Source organism: Trachymyrmex cornetzi, unplaced genomic scaffold (genome assembly GCF_001594075.2).
Source record: "Trachymyrmex cornetzi isolate Tcor2-1 unplaced genomic scaffold, Tcor1.1 scaffold487, whole genome shotgun sequence".
NCBI classification, from domain to species: Eukaryota; Metazoa; Arthropoda; class Insecta; order Hymenoptera; family Formicidae; genus Trachymyrmex; species Trachymyrmex cornetzi.
Window position 1 is genome coordinate 170,539 of NW_017299695.1, and position 16,257 is coordinate 186,795.

Genomic DNA, 16,257 nt, shown 5'->3' on the forward strand with positions numbered 1-16,257 from the left:
AGAGAGAGAGAGAGAGAGAGAGAGATGGCTCTTTTAGCGGCTCGGAATTGAACTTCCCAGGATTATCTAGCAGTTCCTCTGGCATTAATCTAAAAGATTATTACTTCGTGACCCGTCCGCCTTGTCACTTTCATTACTCCTTGCTTTTCCCCGTCTCCACTGTTAAAAGGATACGAACTTGCAAAGGACGACAGCTTGCACGGAAATATCCCGGAAGGAAAATGGCCTAGCCATTCGAAATCGACATTTAATGATTAGAGTATACATTTTTTCTTAATAGATTTTCGATTATCTTAGATCACGAACTACGAACATCAGGATATAATATTGTGTGTTTTGTGTATTTCTCAAGGAAACTATAAATCAAGCAATAAATAAAATTAGAAAATAATAAACGCTCTTTTAAGGAGACTACATATTGTTAATCATTATTATATCAGTTAATATGAAAAATATGTATACCTTTAAAAGTATCTCTTTAAAAGTATTTCTTTAAAAAAAGGTTTTGTATTAAATAATTATTATATGTATTTGATGTTCTTAGTCTTGAAGTTATTATTTGAAGTTTATATTTATTCCAAACTCATCTATTTATCTATCTGACATGTAAAAATAAATTTCTTATCGAATTTCTGGTTCTCTTCCTCTTCGTCTGTCTTTCTTTTATTTTTAAGAAATTCATAAATTGAATAAAAACTTTATCTTGCTTATCAGTTTTCTCGTCACGATGCCCTGCATTGTTCACTTCAACGACGAAACTTTCCTCTTAGTCCAATGTTACGAGTTGTAACTATAGCTACAGTAGTTGCGGCCTCTATAATGGAGCATATAATGTTCACAACTATATGCAGTCTGATGACGAAAAGAAATTAAGTTAGACATATTAATACAAATTTCTCGCTTAGTAATTTTGAACAGTCAATAAAGTTGTTAATAATTATTATTTTAAAAAATTAATGTTAGACCGTAATTTTTTACCTGCAAAAAAATTTTTATTAGACGAAGGTTGCCGATACCGACATACCACTTTGTTTTTAGACAATATTTTTTAAACAAAAGATAAAAATAAAACTTTAAATACATAAATACAAACTAAAAAGTGTCTTCTATCAGATAATATAAGCAGTTTTTATAATACTGTTTGAAATTTTGCAATAATTAATGAAAAAATGGGTTCCAAAACTGACACAGTAGGCAATAACACTAAGTAATCCTATTCTTTTTTTTTACAGAAATTATATGTATAAAGTACTTACAAGTGAATGTATATAAGATATTCCAGAATCTTTTCACTTCGTTATAAAACATTGTTATTGAATTATATGCATATTTACTTTATGCTGTTCTGCAAGGCGCAAATATGTAACGCGAATTTTTCAAGAGTTTTTCCATATATGCACGATTGTCTTCAACTCCAATAGAGCTATTTGACACTATAAAACAACATTATAAAAATTAAATTAGCTTATGACTGTTTTACAGACAGATGTGGCGGTTTACCCTAATTTTAAAATTATATTATGAAAAAACTAAAAGAAGAAATAATATAAATAAAACTGATTTAGGAAATTACAAGCATTTAAAATGACGTAATATTATCAATAATATAGTCACTATTATTTAAACTACGCAATTTGCAAAAGAAAATCATAAAAATTTTATTTTCGCATTTATATAGAATTTGTTTTTAGCGATTTAATATAAAAACAAGCCACAAATACACCGCGAATTTTGAGTTTGTACTTCTTTAATTAGCTAAACAGATTATGATTTTATTAGTATTAATAAAATGCAATAGCTATGTTCTGAGAAATAACGAGGTGTTATTTTAGGAGACCTATGTCAGTATCAGCGATTTTCCCCTCTCTCTCTCTCTCTCTCTCTCTCTCTCTCTGTCATTATTATTATTATTTTTATTATATCTTGAAATTTGCATCAAGAAATTAAATCCTCAGTTTTAAAAGCTCTAAGTTGAAATATTCTCTTAAATTTTGTAGTATTACATTGAAATAATTAACAAAAGTAAGTGCTTATAAAATTGTAAATCAAAAATTGTAGATGAGATGATAAATATAAATAAAGTTACTTCAATTGATATTAATATCGTGATGATATGACTAATATATACATATATATATAGAATCTATATAGACCCACACACAGACACACACACTTATAAATTTAGTTTTTAAATTTAACTTTGTTATAAGCTTGATTTTAAAACAGAATTACATGATATTTCCTTTGCGAAACAACCAACTATAAATCGATGAAATTCATATAAAAAGAATACGTTTTATGTATACATGTGTAATCTTAGTTTCTGCAAAGTTTATGATAAGGAAGACGCTAGAGATCGATCGGAATATCAACTGCCGCATTTAACTAACCGTAAGTAGAAGAGACGCGACTGTGGTCAGACACGCAGCACGACTTCAGCTGCCACTCGATAATAACACGTGTCACGAAGAGTTCGCCAATTTTGCTCGTGATGCATGAGATTAGAGTGATTGAGTTTGTGATCGACATCGAGTGTAACTGATGACTATTATAGCGGCTTTTCGATCTTGATTCGATATGTTTATTCATTTTTATATAATATATATCTCCTCTCATGTTCTCTATTAATAAACGTTTATTAACGTTTCGTTTATTAACCACTTTAATTCTTTTAGAGAGAAAAAAGTATATGTAATTTAAATATTTTAATTTAAAACTCTCTTTTAATTTATAACTTTTTATATCAGATTTTATCTTGAAATCTTAAACGCTTAAAATTTTAATTTGGAGCTTAGTGTATAATTGACTCGCTGTCAAATGTTTTTATATTAAAAATCGATTTATTACTCCAAATAAATATTTTCTGATTTAAAATATTTTTTCTAAAATATTTTAATACTTTAATTTTGATTTATTTTTTATGTCATACTGCCTCTCTGATAAAATTAAATACGCACGAAGTTAAGTAAGTAGCAATACATTTTTATTACCAATTTTGAATTTCAAGCGTAGTTTCTCTCGTAGTTCTTTCGGTAAATCATTGTCTTTGTGATAGAGCAGCTTTTTCTCCGGAATAGAAAGAAGTCAGAGAAAAATGCAGATGTACTACTTACTCTCTTTGATATGCTAAAACTAAGGAATCGTCACGAAAGAATTCTTGTACATCTTTAAATCAGATCCCTTTTGAATCACTTTTTGAATAGCGAGCCAATGAAGTTCATCATCAGAGTCTTGTGCAAATTGCCTTTCGTCGTCAAAAGAATTATCGAAGTTTTCTCTGCACGCGCGGGACGCGTTTTAACTTAAACCTTCGCTTAATTGAGCTTTAGATATCGTCTACATTGTAATCAAACGCCTCTGTGTGTTTGAAGACTGAGATGCAGTTCCATTATCGAATGTCTAAATTTTTTCTATAAAATATAATATATTATACTCTTTTTATTATTATTTTGTAAAAATATAGAATTTCTTTTATTATATAATTTTATTATTACACATATAATGTAAATATCCTTTTTATCAATAATATTTTTAAAAATAAAGTATATTAAACTGGTATTGATATTGTATAATAAACTCTGAAAGATTCTCGATTAAAATTAAATTTGAACCTCATTGTGATTTTCACGCACATTTCAACCATTCTTTTATTATTATAATTTTCCAATAAAGAAAAGTAATTTTTAAACTGTTATTCGCACATTATAATGAAAAATATGTGTATGTATATATTCTCAAGAATGCGAAGTTGGGAAGATAATCTTTCGTGGATCAAACTTTAAATTGTAAGAATTCAGGTCCTGGAGGTTCACTTTCCGTACAATTCACCCCATTTTCAATTCGAATCAGCGACGGACTGCTTCTGGCCGTCGAATACCAGTCGTTATTTCCTCTTGCTTTCCTAGTGCTTGGAATATATACTCACGTTCTTCCTCACCTCAGAATTGGTGGTGGAATCGTTTTAGCAATTCCGATGTCGCTTGCCAATTTCCAAGCTCATGCGGTTATCCGTTCCCTCTTCGCTGAAGAAAAGCTCATTGATGACTACTCTTTCCTCAATGAGTCCCGATGGACGCATTTGTGAGTCCCGAGAAGTGGAAGAAATGCGCCACTTTAAAAGAAATTGACGGTAGTATTGTGGCGTTTAAGCATACCATTAAACTGATGATGAAATTTGCAATAACATATCAATATAATTTTTTATATATATATATATATATATATTTCGTAATATGTATGAACATTATCTATAATATCAAATAAATAAATTAATTAAAATAGATATAAATTTAAGTGAAAATAATAATGATTTTGCCTAGCTGTTTTTTATTAGTACTTAAATTTTCCGTCTACATTACCTATATTTCCAGTTTTATTCTTCATGTTGTATTAATTATTTTAGTTTTCCTTTTATATTACTATATATAAAAAACCATTATTTCTCCTTTTAATATTTTGGATTATCAATTGCGATTGTTGGTTAGTGGTGCGATTTTATCAATTACGAATAATGTCTTTAATATTTAATGATCTTAAACTCGTATCAAATGATTATCGAAGTTCAATTACGCGCGGTTGTCGCCAATGGCAACGGTGAAGATTGCAGCTATGATAATATGAAGTGTTCGTTATCGGACACTTTAAAAGTAATTATCATTACACACAATAAGCTACATTAACCCTATTAACAAGTATAACTAAACCACTCATCATATATTTCGTATAAATTATAATTGATAGTATAACCAATCGTAAAATTTTAATTAAATTTTAAGTATACTAATAATTACCGACTAGTTGAAAATTAATTCCTTGTTCTTCTGAGAAAATTATTTTTGACTCACACGTGAAATTTTCTAATTTATTACAAAATCTAATTTATTACAAATTTTGTCATAAATTTATTCGTAAAACTAAAATTATTATAAATTGTACGAAAACATTTAATGAAACTATTTAAAAGGATACTTATAGAGCCTTCTTTCTTGAAAAAGTTTTACACGAAAAAAAATATATTACTGCAACACTTTTTATTAAAGTGTATTGTTTTTCTTTATTTAATACATTAATTAAAACTTTTTGCGGTAATGTTTCCTTTTTTCATTTTTTTCACAGATTATCATAAGAAGTATAAGTTATGCAAATATTTTTGTTCCGTTTACTGCACTAAGTTTTGAAACAAAACGTGGCAAAACTGCTTATGATTACATATACTACATATGATTACATATACAAACATACACACACACACACACACAGTAGGCAGTGTAATTACACTATAGTCCAAACAAGCCGCATGAGATTTCCAGACGGCCTACTTTGCCATCACGAGCTAAAGTCCTCGGGCTAATATCAATTCACCGTGTGTGTTTGTGTGGGATTTCGTCGAGATGTGTACCGAAGGCTAGCAGCGAAAGTAGGTCACGCGCGCCGTAAAGATTTGTTGAAAAGAATTGCAAATAGCACATGCGGAATAAATTTTCATGTGTGTTTAAAAAGGAAACGACACGACGCTCAGTTTGCGACGCACTTGTTTAAGTTGGGATGAGCCTTCGTTCCGGAAGATCTCGAAACGCCTCCGAACTGTTCCGAGGGTTGATTATTGACTAAAATATTATACGCGGTATATTTCCAGGGTGATAAAACGTAAATTACAATGCAATAATCTTTTACGTTCGGATTATTACATCAAATATTGATTTAATAATTGTATTACAATTAAAGAATAAGTAATATGACATAATTTATAATAGTAAATAAGAAAACAAACATTCGCAATCTTTTGAATGATTTCATTAAAGTGTAAAGGAATTAATATGCAAAAAGATAAAAGACAATTAATAAAAAAATGATTAATTAACAGATATAAAAAATTATATTTATCATATTCATAATTTTATTTTGAGATACAAATTTTGGTCATTTTTAATATTAATAATTACACATTAGTTTAATTATTACTTTGACAATATTTTAAACTTTCATAGATTCTATTTACTTCAGAAATTCTTTTTTTAAAATCTGCTAAAATAATCCATTAGATAAAAATTTATATAACACATACACACACACACGATTCCTTTACTTTTCACCAATAAAATGCCAGATGTTTTCCATGAAGCGCAACATCATTCTTCTTTCATAAACACACATTTCCGAAGTCAAATTTTCTTTCATTCTTCTTCTTCTTCTTTGACTTTTTCCTTAAAAATCTTGGACCTGATTCAATCGATTACTTATTTTCGCGAAAAAAAACGGACATTCATATCAAAGAGAACTTGTAATCTAATCTCCAAAAAGTTCCAAAAAGTAAAGTTGAGTTGGATCAAAGCTAAGGATGAAGAAAGCTTTCACCCTAACTTTTTCACTGTGTGTACTTATAGCTTATCGAATCGTATCGAATGCGAGCTTCCTCGGTGAGATCCCCATGAATTCGTTATTGTGTGTTTATTTGGCGAATCAGAAATGTTGGGTGTACCAAAACCACTGGACAATTTCTTTTAGAGTCTGAGATTGTTAGAAAAAATGAATAAATAATATTACTTTTTTCTTAAAGCAATTGTTAAACAATTTATTACATATATATATTTAGTTCATTTTGTATTTTTTAAATCTTAATTTATTATAATATTTCCTATAATTTCTTAAATGATGTATTCTTAGATAGTAGATATTTCATATTTATACATGTAATATCACACAGTACTTTTCAATAGCATAATTATGTTTTTATTGTATTTTTTGTTTGTTTTTTTCACGAAAAATTAATATCTTTCTGTTGGATTATACCGTGATTTATCAGATAAGCTGTACATATTTTTCAATTGCGGTAATATAGAGATTTTTTCCGTGTTTCCTGCTGCTGTATAAATATATACCTTAGAATATTTATAGGGAAGTTATTAAACTAGATCCTATCCTCTAAAATTTGGAAATAGCTTTAGATATTAAAAGAAAAAAAGAAAAATAGGTAGAATATAGATTCAATTATTTTTAGAAGTGGCTTCTTTTACACAAAAAAATTTTTTAATTCTTTTAGGAGATGGAACTTAAAAATTTTTAATAGAAAAGTCGCGAATTATACTTTGTTTTAAAGATCTAATTCTAAAAAATTATGTGCAAACCGTAGATTGATATGATGTCTTTATTTCTTTAATTACAAGGATTTAAAGTTTAAAAGTAGCTTTTTAAAAGGTCTTTAAACAATTTTTTGGTATAAAAGAAGCAGTCTCTCTTTCTAAAAATAATCTGAATCTATATATTTCTTTCTTTATCTAAAGCCATTTCCAACATTCAAAGTATAGGACAGAATTTTATAATCACCCCATATATGTTCTGAGCCATATATTTCGTTTTTATATCCTTGCTTCACAATAACAAGTTTCATTCGTCTGCTTCGTTTTCACGACTGACCGACTGATTTTCCATTCTATGATCTGTATGCTGTGTATACATCATATGTATACTTTATGTATACGTATACATAAAGTATACACAGGTTTCGTTTCCTTTTCCTTCTATCAAGAAAATGATGTTTTATCGATATCCATTTTTTATATTATAAATATAATATAAATATTAATTTATATATCATCGTTTTATTATCTAATTTTGAATGTCATCAACAAAAATTTATAAGAAATATATATCAAAGAACGCTTTTTCAAAGAACGCTTTTTCAAAGAACGCTTTTTCATTAAAAAATTTCAAAATTATATTAACTGTTATAAAACACAATCGAGAAAAAATTTAAGTTTCAAAGAGAAGCATTACCGTTTTCTTTCAGAAATTTAAATATGATTCAATTGAAAAGCGACTTTATTTAACTATTTTACAATTGCTTTAGAGTAACTTCGGTATAAGCGTCGCACCTAATAAAAACTTAATTTATTAAGTATTATTTTTAAAGTAAACGAACTATAGCAGTAAAAACTTTTTACTGTCTACTATTATGAAAAAAATATTAGAAATCCGAAATACATATTTTTCGTATTAAAAAAAAACTTTTTGAAACACACACACCTTGCATTTTTGCCATATATATATCCCATAGGGGATATACCGTTATTCATAAGGGGAGGGGGATATGTGCGGCTCATGAAAAATTTACAAATAATGTTTGTAAATAAGACGTAATATGACACAATAACTTATAAAATAGGTTTACAAAATTTTATTAAGGAATAAGAACGACAAATATGTATATATGAAGTAATAGATAATAATTACAATCTTCCTACATATATTACAAGTGTTATTACATAAGGTACATATTTCATGTAATGCGTTTATTGCATTTAGTGCACTGAATCCAATCTGCGCAATTTGTATGCTTTGAGCATAAATCCCGCCCGCTAAAGATGCCGTATATCCCAAACAGGTGGGATATACAATACAACAAACTAAACATAGAGTACAAGAGCAAAGCACTTATATTTAGCTATACAACATGCTTTACTATTCTACTACACTTATGTATCACAAAATAACTACTAAGTCTCTTACGCGCCCTACAGTGATCATTTTGTGTATAGATTATAATTTATGGCACTACCTATTACAATGACAAATCGATTCAACTCACAATAATTTTATTAATATTAATAGTAAGAAACTGAAATCATAACACAATACTAATTTAATATAAAGGTAAAGATAACAGAGTAGTTGCAGGAAAATTACTCCCATTCCTTCTATTTTTTCTGACTTTTGCGGCGTAAATCCCAGCGCGGCGTATTTGCCGGAGTTACCCTATACGGCTACTATATATATATATATATAACAAGTATAACAATAAATAGAAAGAAGAAAACGATTTTTGTTACATACATAGATTAATTAAAGACTTTTACTATTAGCTTTTATATTATATCTTATTTTATAACGAGAGATTAAAATACATTCACGGTCTGCTTGTTAAACATTCATTTAACGTAACTGCATAAGACGGACGATAAATGATCTTGCCATGGTAATCTTACGAAGGATATTTCACCACCGCTATCGCTATCGGCGGTCTTATTTCACGCGAATTACGATCGGACTATCCTTATAGCAGCGAAATACCGCGCATAACTATACAGCGGCTAAATGTATCTATATTCTAAATCGAGCGTAATGCGGCGGTAAGTCTCGATTTAATGAAGACAAATATACTGCGCAAGGTTTCAGTGGAACCGCGAATTAATTTCGATTATATGTTTTTAAATTGGCGTCTGGCGATGTTTATAAAATTATAATGTCTATAAAAGTAAAAAATGTAAAATGAAGAAAATAAGACTAAAGATAATAAGATTAAATAAGAAAATTAAACATTAACATTAGAATTAAATAATAATAATAATGAAATTGCAATAATAATTCTTGAAACTAAGATACGCAAATCTCGACGCTTTGACAATGATGTTGTTAAAAATTTTATAGTTGATAAAGTTTAAATGTGATAAAAATCTCAAATTTTGTGAAGACGATAAATATTTTTATCGACAAGAATGCCATGATTGTTTATTTGATAGGATCTCAGAAGTTTTCAATCTCTTCGTGCTCGTATAATATCTAATTTAGCTTCAGCCAATGCTTTCCACGTTCTCCTTATGCCGTAGCGAGTGTTTATAAAAAAAAGCTAGTCAAGAAGCATCTTCCAAGTTTGCTCCTGTTTCGAAAACGAGTGTAACTTGGAACGCAAGTTCGCAACTGAAATACGAGGTTCGTGTGATATTCTTTTTGTTACAAGCCGTGGTTGTCGAGGTTCGTGAAGTAATATGGAAGTAATATCGAAACTCTTCAGTTGATCTCGAACTTTTTAATTGAACTAGCTTATATAAACAGTTTATTACGTTACGAGATTGACCTTGGATTTATTTTTTAATAAACAATGAAGTATGTAAATTTAAATTTATTTTGTAGGCTACCATTATAAGAAAAAAATTGTTTACTGTGCTTATTGTAATTACCTATACTTATTGTACAATAATTATTTACATTGATTCAGAGACAATTTTATAACTTACATTATATAAATATACAGTGAGTGCAAAAAATATTCATACAGGGAAAATATTTTTTAAAAAAACTTTATTTTTAAAAAGTAAATTTTATCCAGCAAGAAATGAATCATCGAATTTATGTCGAATCGATATCGATACAATGATTTCGACATCAATTTGATTTCGACACCAATTTGACGTTTAATTGACGATCATTTTTTGCTGGGTAATTAACAATTTATTTATAAAGAATAAACTAGACTGTATATGTTTCTTAAAATTATACCAAAAAGATGTGTATTAATTATAGAAAATATATCATATAAAAAATAAGCGAAAATTAAAAATTGTATTGTTTGGATGCTCAAAAAGTATTCGTACAATCGAGAAATTTAGCTTCTAAAATCAGAAATACATGCGAAGCTCGTTTGTTTATGTCAAGCCTGCAGCCGAGTTGCACAATTCGACCGATTTTGTCTATCATCATCCTCACTCCTCTTGTTTCATGGCATTTAGATCGTACGCGGAGACATAAGACACTCGAATTCAGGAATGATATTAGCCGTAATTCGTACAGGGCACTATAGGGCTATAGGACTTTGAAACATATTGCCTTACATTCACTGTTTACAAGTTTTCATTATTATTATTATAATTATAATATTGAAAATGAAAATCGTTTTTTTATTTTTGCACACACACACATATTTTATTTTATTGATTTATTTATTAAAAATGATTGTTTTGATATTTTTTTCAGTATGAAAACTTAATTAATGTACGTGTTCTATTTTGAAGTGTTACTTTTGAGTTGCTAACACCATAATACTAATTATAATAATAATAATGAAAATTTGTAAACAGTGAATGTTAGGCAATATGTTTCAAAGTCCGATAGCCCTACAGTGTCCTGTACGAATTACGGCTAATATCATCCCTGAATTTGAGCGTCTTATATTTCTCCGCACGATCTAAATGCCATGAAACAAGAGTAGAGATGACGATAGGCAAAATCGGTCGAATTGTGCAAATCGGATGCAAGCCTGGTTTATGTTAAAACAGAACGTATTCATTGTATAAAATTGCTAATTAATGTTTATTTTCTACAAATAATACTTTTTTTTATAAAAAATTTCCTTGTACTAATACTTTTTGCACTCACTGTATATATATTGTGTGCGATTCTCTCTTTTCTCTTTAAATGTATAAATCAAGATATTAATATTTACGCTCAGTATCTACGCGACTATCTAAGCTGATGCATATCGGGTTAAAGTGGCGAACTACCAAAGTTTAATTGCATTTGCCTTCAGTAATGAGGGAAACTTATTTGTAAACTACTCATTTATAAACTACTTATTTAGGATATACTAATTAGTAATTCAAAGTTTGATAACTTTGATATTCCCTATTTTATTCGCAATTGCGTCGCGGATATAATCGGAATTTTTATTACGAATGCAAAATCTTTATTATAAACGTAATCTCTCTCTCTCTCTCTCTCTCTCTCTCTGTAATCTCTCTGCTTACAAGACTCAAAAGATTAAATGATGATTATATGTTGTTTTTTATATCATTAATATTGTTTGAAAAATAACTATTTAAAATGTAAATAAATAAAATATTAACATATATACATAAATATATTTAAAAAAATTAAATAATCAAATATATTTGAATAAGTAAAAGATTTAATAGAGAGAGAGAGTAAAGTCTCTCTTTTTTCAAGCTTTTACATCTACATTAGCATAGTTTTTTAAATAAAATTAAATACATAAACATGTTTTTTCTTTCAATTTATGGATAAAATTAAAGCTTACATCTATTTTGCAAATATTTTATGATATTAATTCTCGCGAACCCGAGTTTAATTCAAAGTTGTATTTTCCCATGAATCAGCTATAAGTATGATGAAATGGACGTTGTTAAATTGCGCGGGCGAAACAACCAAATCGAATAACGAATGCAATATTTGAACGCAAAAGCTCACTAACAAGTAATATATCATAGCATATATCATAGCAATATATGTATAAAAGTAAACACATACGTATATTGCATTTTCTCAGCAATGGAGTAACGTTTTCCTAGTTCTAATTCAGGAATCACTCTAATTTTTGGTAACCAAACAAATTATATGTTTTGTTTTTCATTTTAATTGTATAACTAAATTATTGTATTATTATTATTACGGAAAATATTATTGTCCAATAATAACAATATTGATAAAATAATCTCAAAAGAATTAAATATTATGAAAATAAAATAATCCCCACAGCAATAAAATATTAAAATAAAATATTAAAATTCTTTTATATATTAATTCTTGTAAAATTGTTTACTAAGCTGCAATAAAAGATCTAGGTCAGAAGGTCAGAGTTCAAGACTGTATTGCGGTGAATTCAAAATGGAAGTAACAATAAAATAGTCGTATGTCGGGAAGACATTAAATTCATACGGTTTAGCAAGCTGAAAAGGTAGCGTGAAGTAAATTTGGATAACGGCCAAGTAGTGATAAAACCAACGGTGCATCGTACTCGCGGTTGAGAAGGTCGAAGTTGAATAAACGTTGGTGATACGAGTTTAAACAGAAAAAAAGAAAGCAATAATTTGGCAAGAAACAAGTCGCAATAAATTATAAAGTCTAATATATATAAATCTAATAAACAAAAAATATTAATCTCTGTAAGAATTTTTTCTCGTATTTTTATTCGTATTGTAATACGTTTAGATATAATTACTTAATTAAAAAATTTTATTTTTCAATTAAAAGACTTAAGTGTTAAGATTAAGATTTAAGTATAAATATTATATATCAACTAATGAGACTTGTTACAATAATAAAAATCGTCTAGGATTATTAATAACATTTCACACGACAATTGTAATGAATTAAAATTATTATTCAAGTATTATTAGTAATACATAGTTATCCAATCTCTCTAATGTTATTTGTACTAAATTATTACTTATTTAATACTAGTTATATGTATCTGATGTATTTAATTTCTTCTTCAATATATTAATTGTATCAAGAGATAAATTAAAGCAAGAACTAATATTATATAAACTATTTCTTAAGTTATATTCTGGATTGCGTATGTGTGTTGTGTGTGCGTGTTCGTGAACATATAAAATAAAAAATATTAGTTAAATGAAAAAAATTTTATAAAATATTATGATATTTTATAATATTGCATAAAGTAATTATGCAATTATTATTTATCATATAATAATTTATAATTCATCTTATGTTTTAGGAGCAAGGTAGCGGCCGCTCTGCTAAATAAACATCTGCAGATCAATGGGATCTCGGCCGGTTTGACATCTCTACCGACCGTGGACCAATCGTCGCTGGAGCCACAACCGGAAGAGCCGCCAATAACAAGTAGCAGTAAAATGAAAAGAGAGCGGAAGGCAGCTAGAACGCTCGGCATCATCATGTCAGCGTTTCTAGCTTGTTGGTTACCTTTCTTCCTTTGGTAACGTATATTAGATATTATTTCTTTAAGTTTATTCACGAATATATAAGTTCAATTGAGATACAAATAGGATTCAATGAAATTTTAATATCAGTTTTATTTTTGTATTCTCTCTTTCTCTCTCCTTTATATAGTTCGATATATAATATATATATTCTATTCATTATAATCTTATAATAATCTCTATATTATAATCTTGTGTTTATTATTATTATAAAAAGAGATGAAAATGATCGATGTGAATAAAATTCTAACAGAGAAAAAAGGTTATAATCAGGAAAAAATAATTTTTAACTGTTGTTTATAATTACAATTAATTTATTAAAAAATTTAACACAAAATTGCATTAAAAGAACTTTGCTTATTAACTAGGAAAGTTATTGTTTCACAAAATGTTACATAAAAAATATAATAGTATAATAATTGTTATTTTAAAAATATAATAATTTCTTTCGATATTTATTAAAATTTAGATTAAGATTCAGAATATGATCATTAATATAAAGAAGACGTAATCTGCATATGTGACGAAAATATTTTTTTATCTGTGTGTATCTCATATGGAAAACATGCTATACAATCTGTTACGGTAATTAATGTTACTTTCTCGCGCTAAATAGCGTGCAGTATGTTGGCTCCGTGTTCGCTTCGTGTTTGGTTCGTTAATTACGTGGGTGGAACGTATGTGAGGTAAATCGTTGGCGTGACGTTGCGTTATCTTTGAGAGGATTCTTAAACGCTTTTAAAAGACACACGCATACTCACTGAAACTGGTATAATTTTTTTGACTTTTAAAATCGTTTTAATTATCTTTATTATGCTAAATTAATTAAAAATCCTTTTATTTGCACTGCAAAAAGGAAAAAGATGATATTATACACCTTGTTTTATATATATATATATATAATTAATCGGTTTATAAAATTATTTTGATGAGTCAAAACAAAATTGTGTTCAGATTTGTACACATCGAGCTAAATTTTTAAATACTTCAGTAAAACCGTTTTTTCCGTGTACTGTTATTCTAATACTGCTTATATTGGTTGTTAAGAAACAAAAGGAACCACTGACAGATGTTCTATTTTACTTCGAATTCGATAAAAAGTTCGTCGAGAGAAATATTTCATTTAGTAAAGTATTTTAAACAATGGCACGTTTCCGACGAAAGACTAGTCGTGAAACTCGATAATTAATTTTGAGCATAAATAGAACTACATGAGATGTAGCGCGTGTAGAATGCATCTTCATTTTGCCTCGTTTTGTGCAAACAACACGAGATGCAAAAAGTAAAAAAGAGGAGAAAAGAAAATATTGTATACACCAACTGTTCGTTAATTGCTTAATATAGAGCGATCTTACTAACTCAATATGTAAAAACTTTTTCAAGTGAAAAATATTATTGTTGTCACAAATATCAATATACTCGTATCAATAAAAATGTAAAGCAATGATAAATAAAAATAAAACAAGAATTTTTATATGTTGATGCATAATAAAAATTCGAAATTAAGTGTCTTCATCTAAATCTAATGATGTTCTTCTTTACTAATGACGTTATAACATCGCGTATCATCAATGAAGGAACCAATTAATTTTTTTTTTAAGAATCCGTAATAGAGATTTTATAAAATTACTAATAATTTCATGAAATTGTATGTGATTTTATAAAATCACAGATGATTATACAAAAAGACATTTGAAAATTACTTGCATTCATCAAACTTCTATAGAATCCGTCAGAGATTTTATATAATCGTAGAAAATTAAGTATTCTTTCATCGTAATAAATATATTATAAGAAATAAACATATTATGAAGATTTTAATAAATAGATGATCGTGCATAGCAATATACAGAATTATTCGCAGTTTCCGACATTTTATTTATATAATATATATATCATTTCCAAATTACTTAGGATTTTGTGTATGCTAAGAATTGCAAAATCGAACATATACTGATGGACTTACATATGTATATACGCCGCCTTTCATGCATTTTCTTTGAACTACGGATTCTTTGCTCAGTTCGAAATAAATTGCCTCTCAACCGAAAACATGGAAAAAGATCTAAATTTATTACAACTTTTCGGTATCTGACATTTTCTAACAGTTTTCAACGAAACCTTCTATCCTTGTAACTTAAATTAAAAGACTACTATAAAATTTATTACAAAATCTACTAGGAATATAAAAAAAAATTTAATATAAGAAATATAATTTTTAACCTTTAGACTGCCGGGATTTGAGATATTAAACCGTCCTTTAAAAGTGGCCAAATTTGTGTCTTGTATCATGTATCAACTATATACAAAGTTCATATCATAGGCCGAGCCGATATATCGGTTTCCCGGCAGGATAGAAAAAATTTTGAATCATAAAATTTTTTAATAAGTATTAATAAGGGTTTTTAAGGGCGCTGAATTTGATGGTAGTGTCAAATTGTAAAAATTTTCACGATCATTAATTTTTCCATCAAAAAGTGGTTAAAAATATTTTGGTTTTTTAACTCTCCTTTAGAATTACCCAGAGCTAACGACGTGGACGTAGAGAGTATTTATGTAGCTCCTTTTTTCATTTTTCCTTTTTTATTTTTTTCTATTTTTTTCTTACATATGTTTCTTACAGAAAAAAATTATTTTTCTCCAGAGCCGATATATCGGCTTTCCGGCAGCCTTAAGGTTAATAAATAATTTTATTATTTTAAATAAGTAATTATAAGGTTCCGTATGTATAAAACAATATGACAATTAAAAAGGGCATAGAACCAATCTTTAAACAAAACGTATT

General features: G+C 27.9%; 1 protein-coding gene across 1 annotated transcript in view; it reads left to right on the forward strand.

The window, feature by feature from the left end:
- Positions 1–13,472, forward strand: part of LOC108765362 (octopamine receptor beta-1R) — a 45,641-nt gene extending 32,169 nt beyond the window's left edge. Inside the window, exon 2 of the mRNA XM_018514039.1 lies at positions 13,247–13,472. Within this exon, the coding sequence (XP_018369541.1) occupies positions 13,247–13,472 (226 nt within the window). The remainder of the gene's footprint in view (positions 1–13,246) is intronic.
- The last annotated feature ends 2,785 nt before the right edge of the window (positions 13,473–16,257 follow it).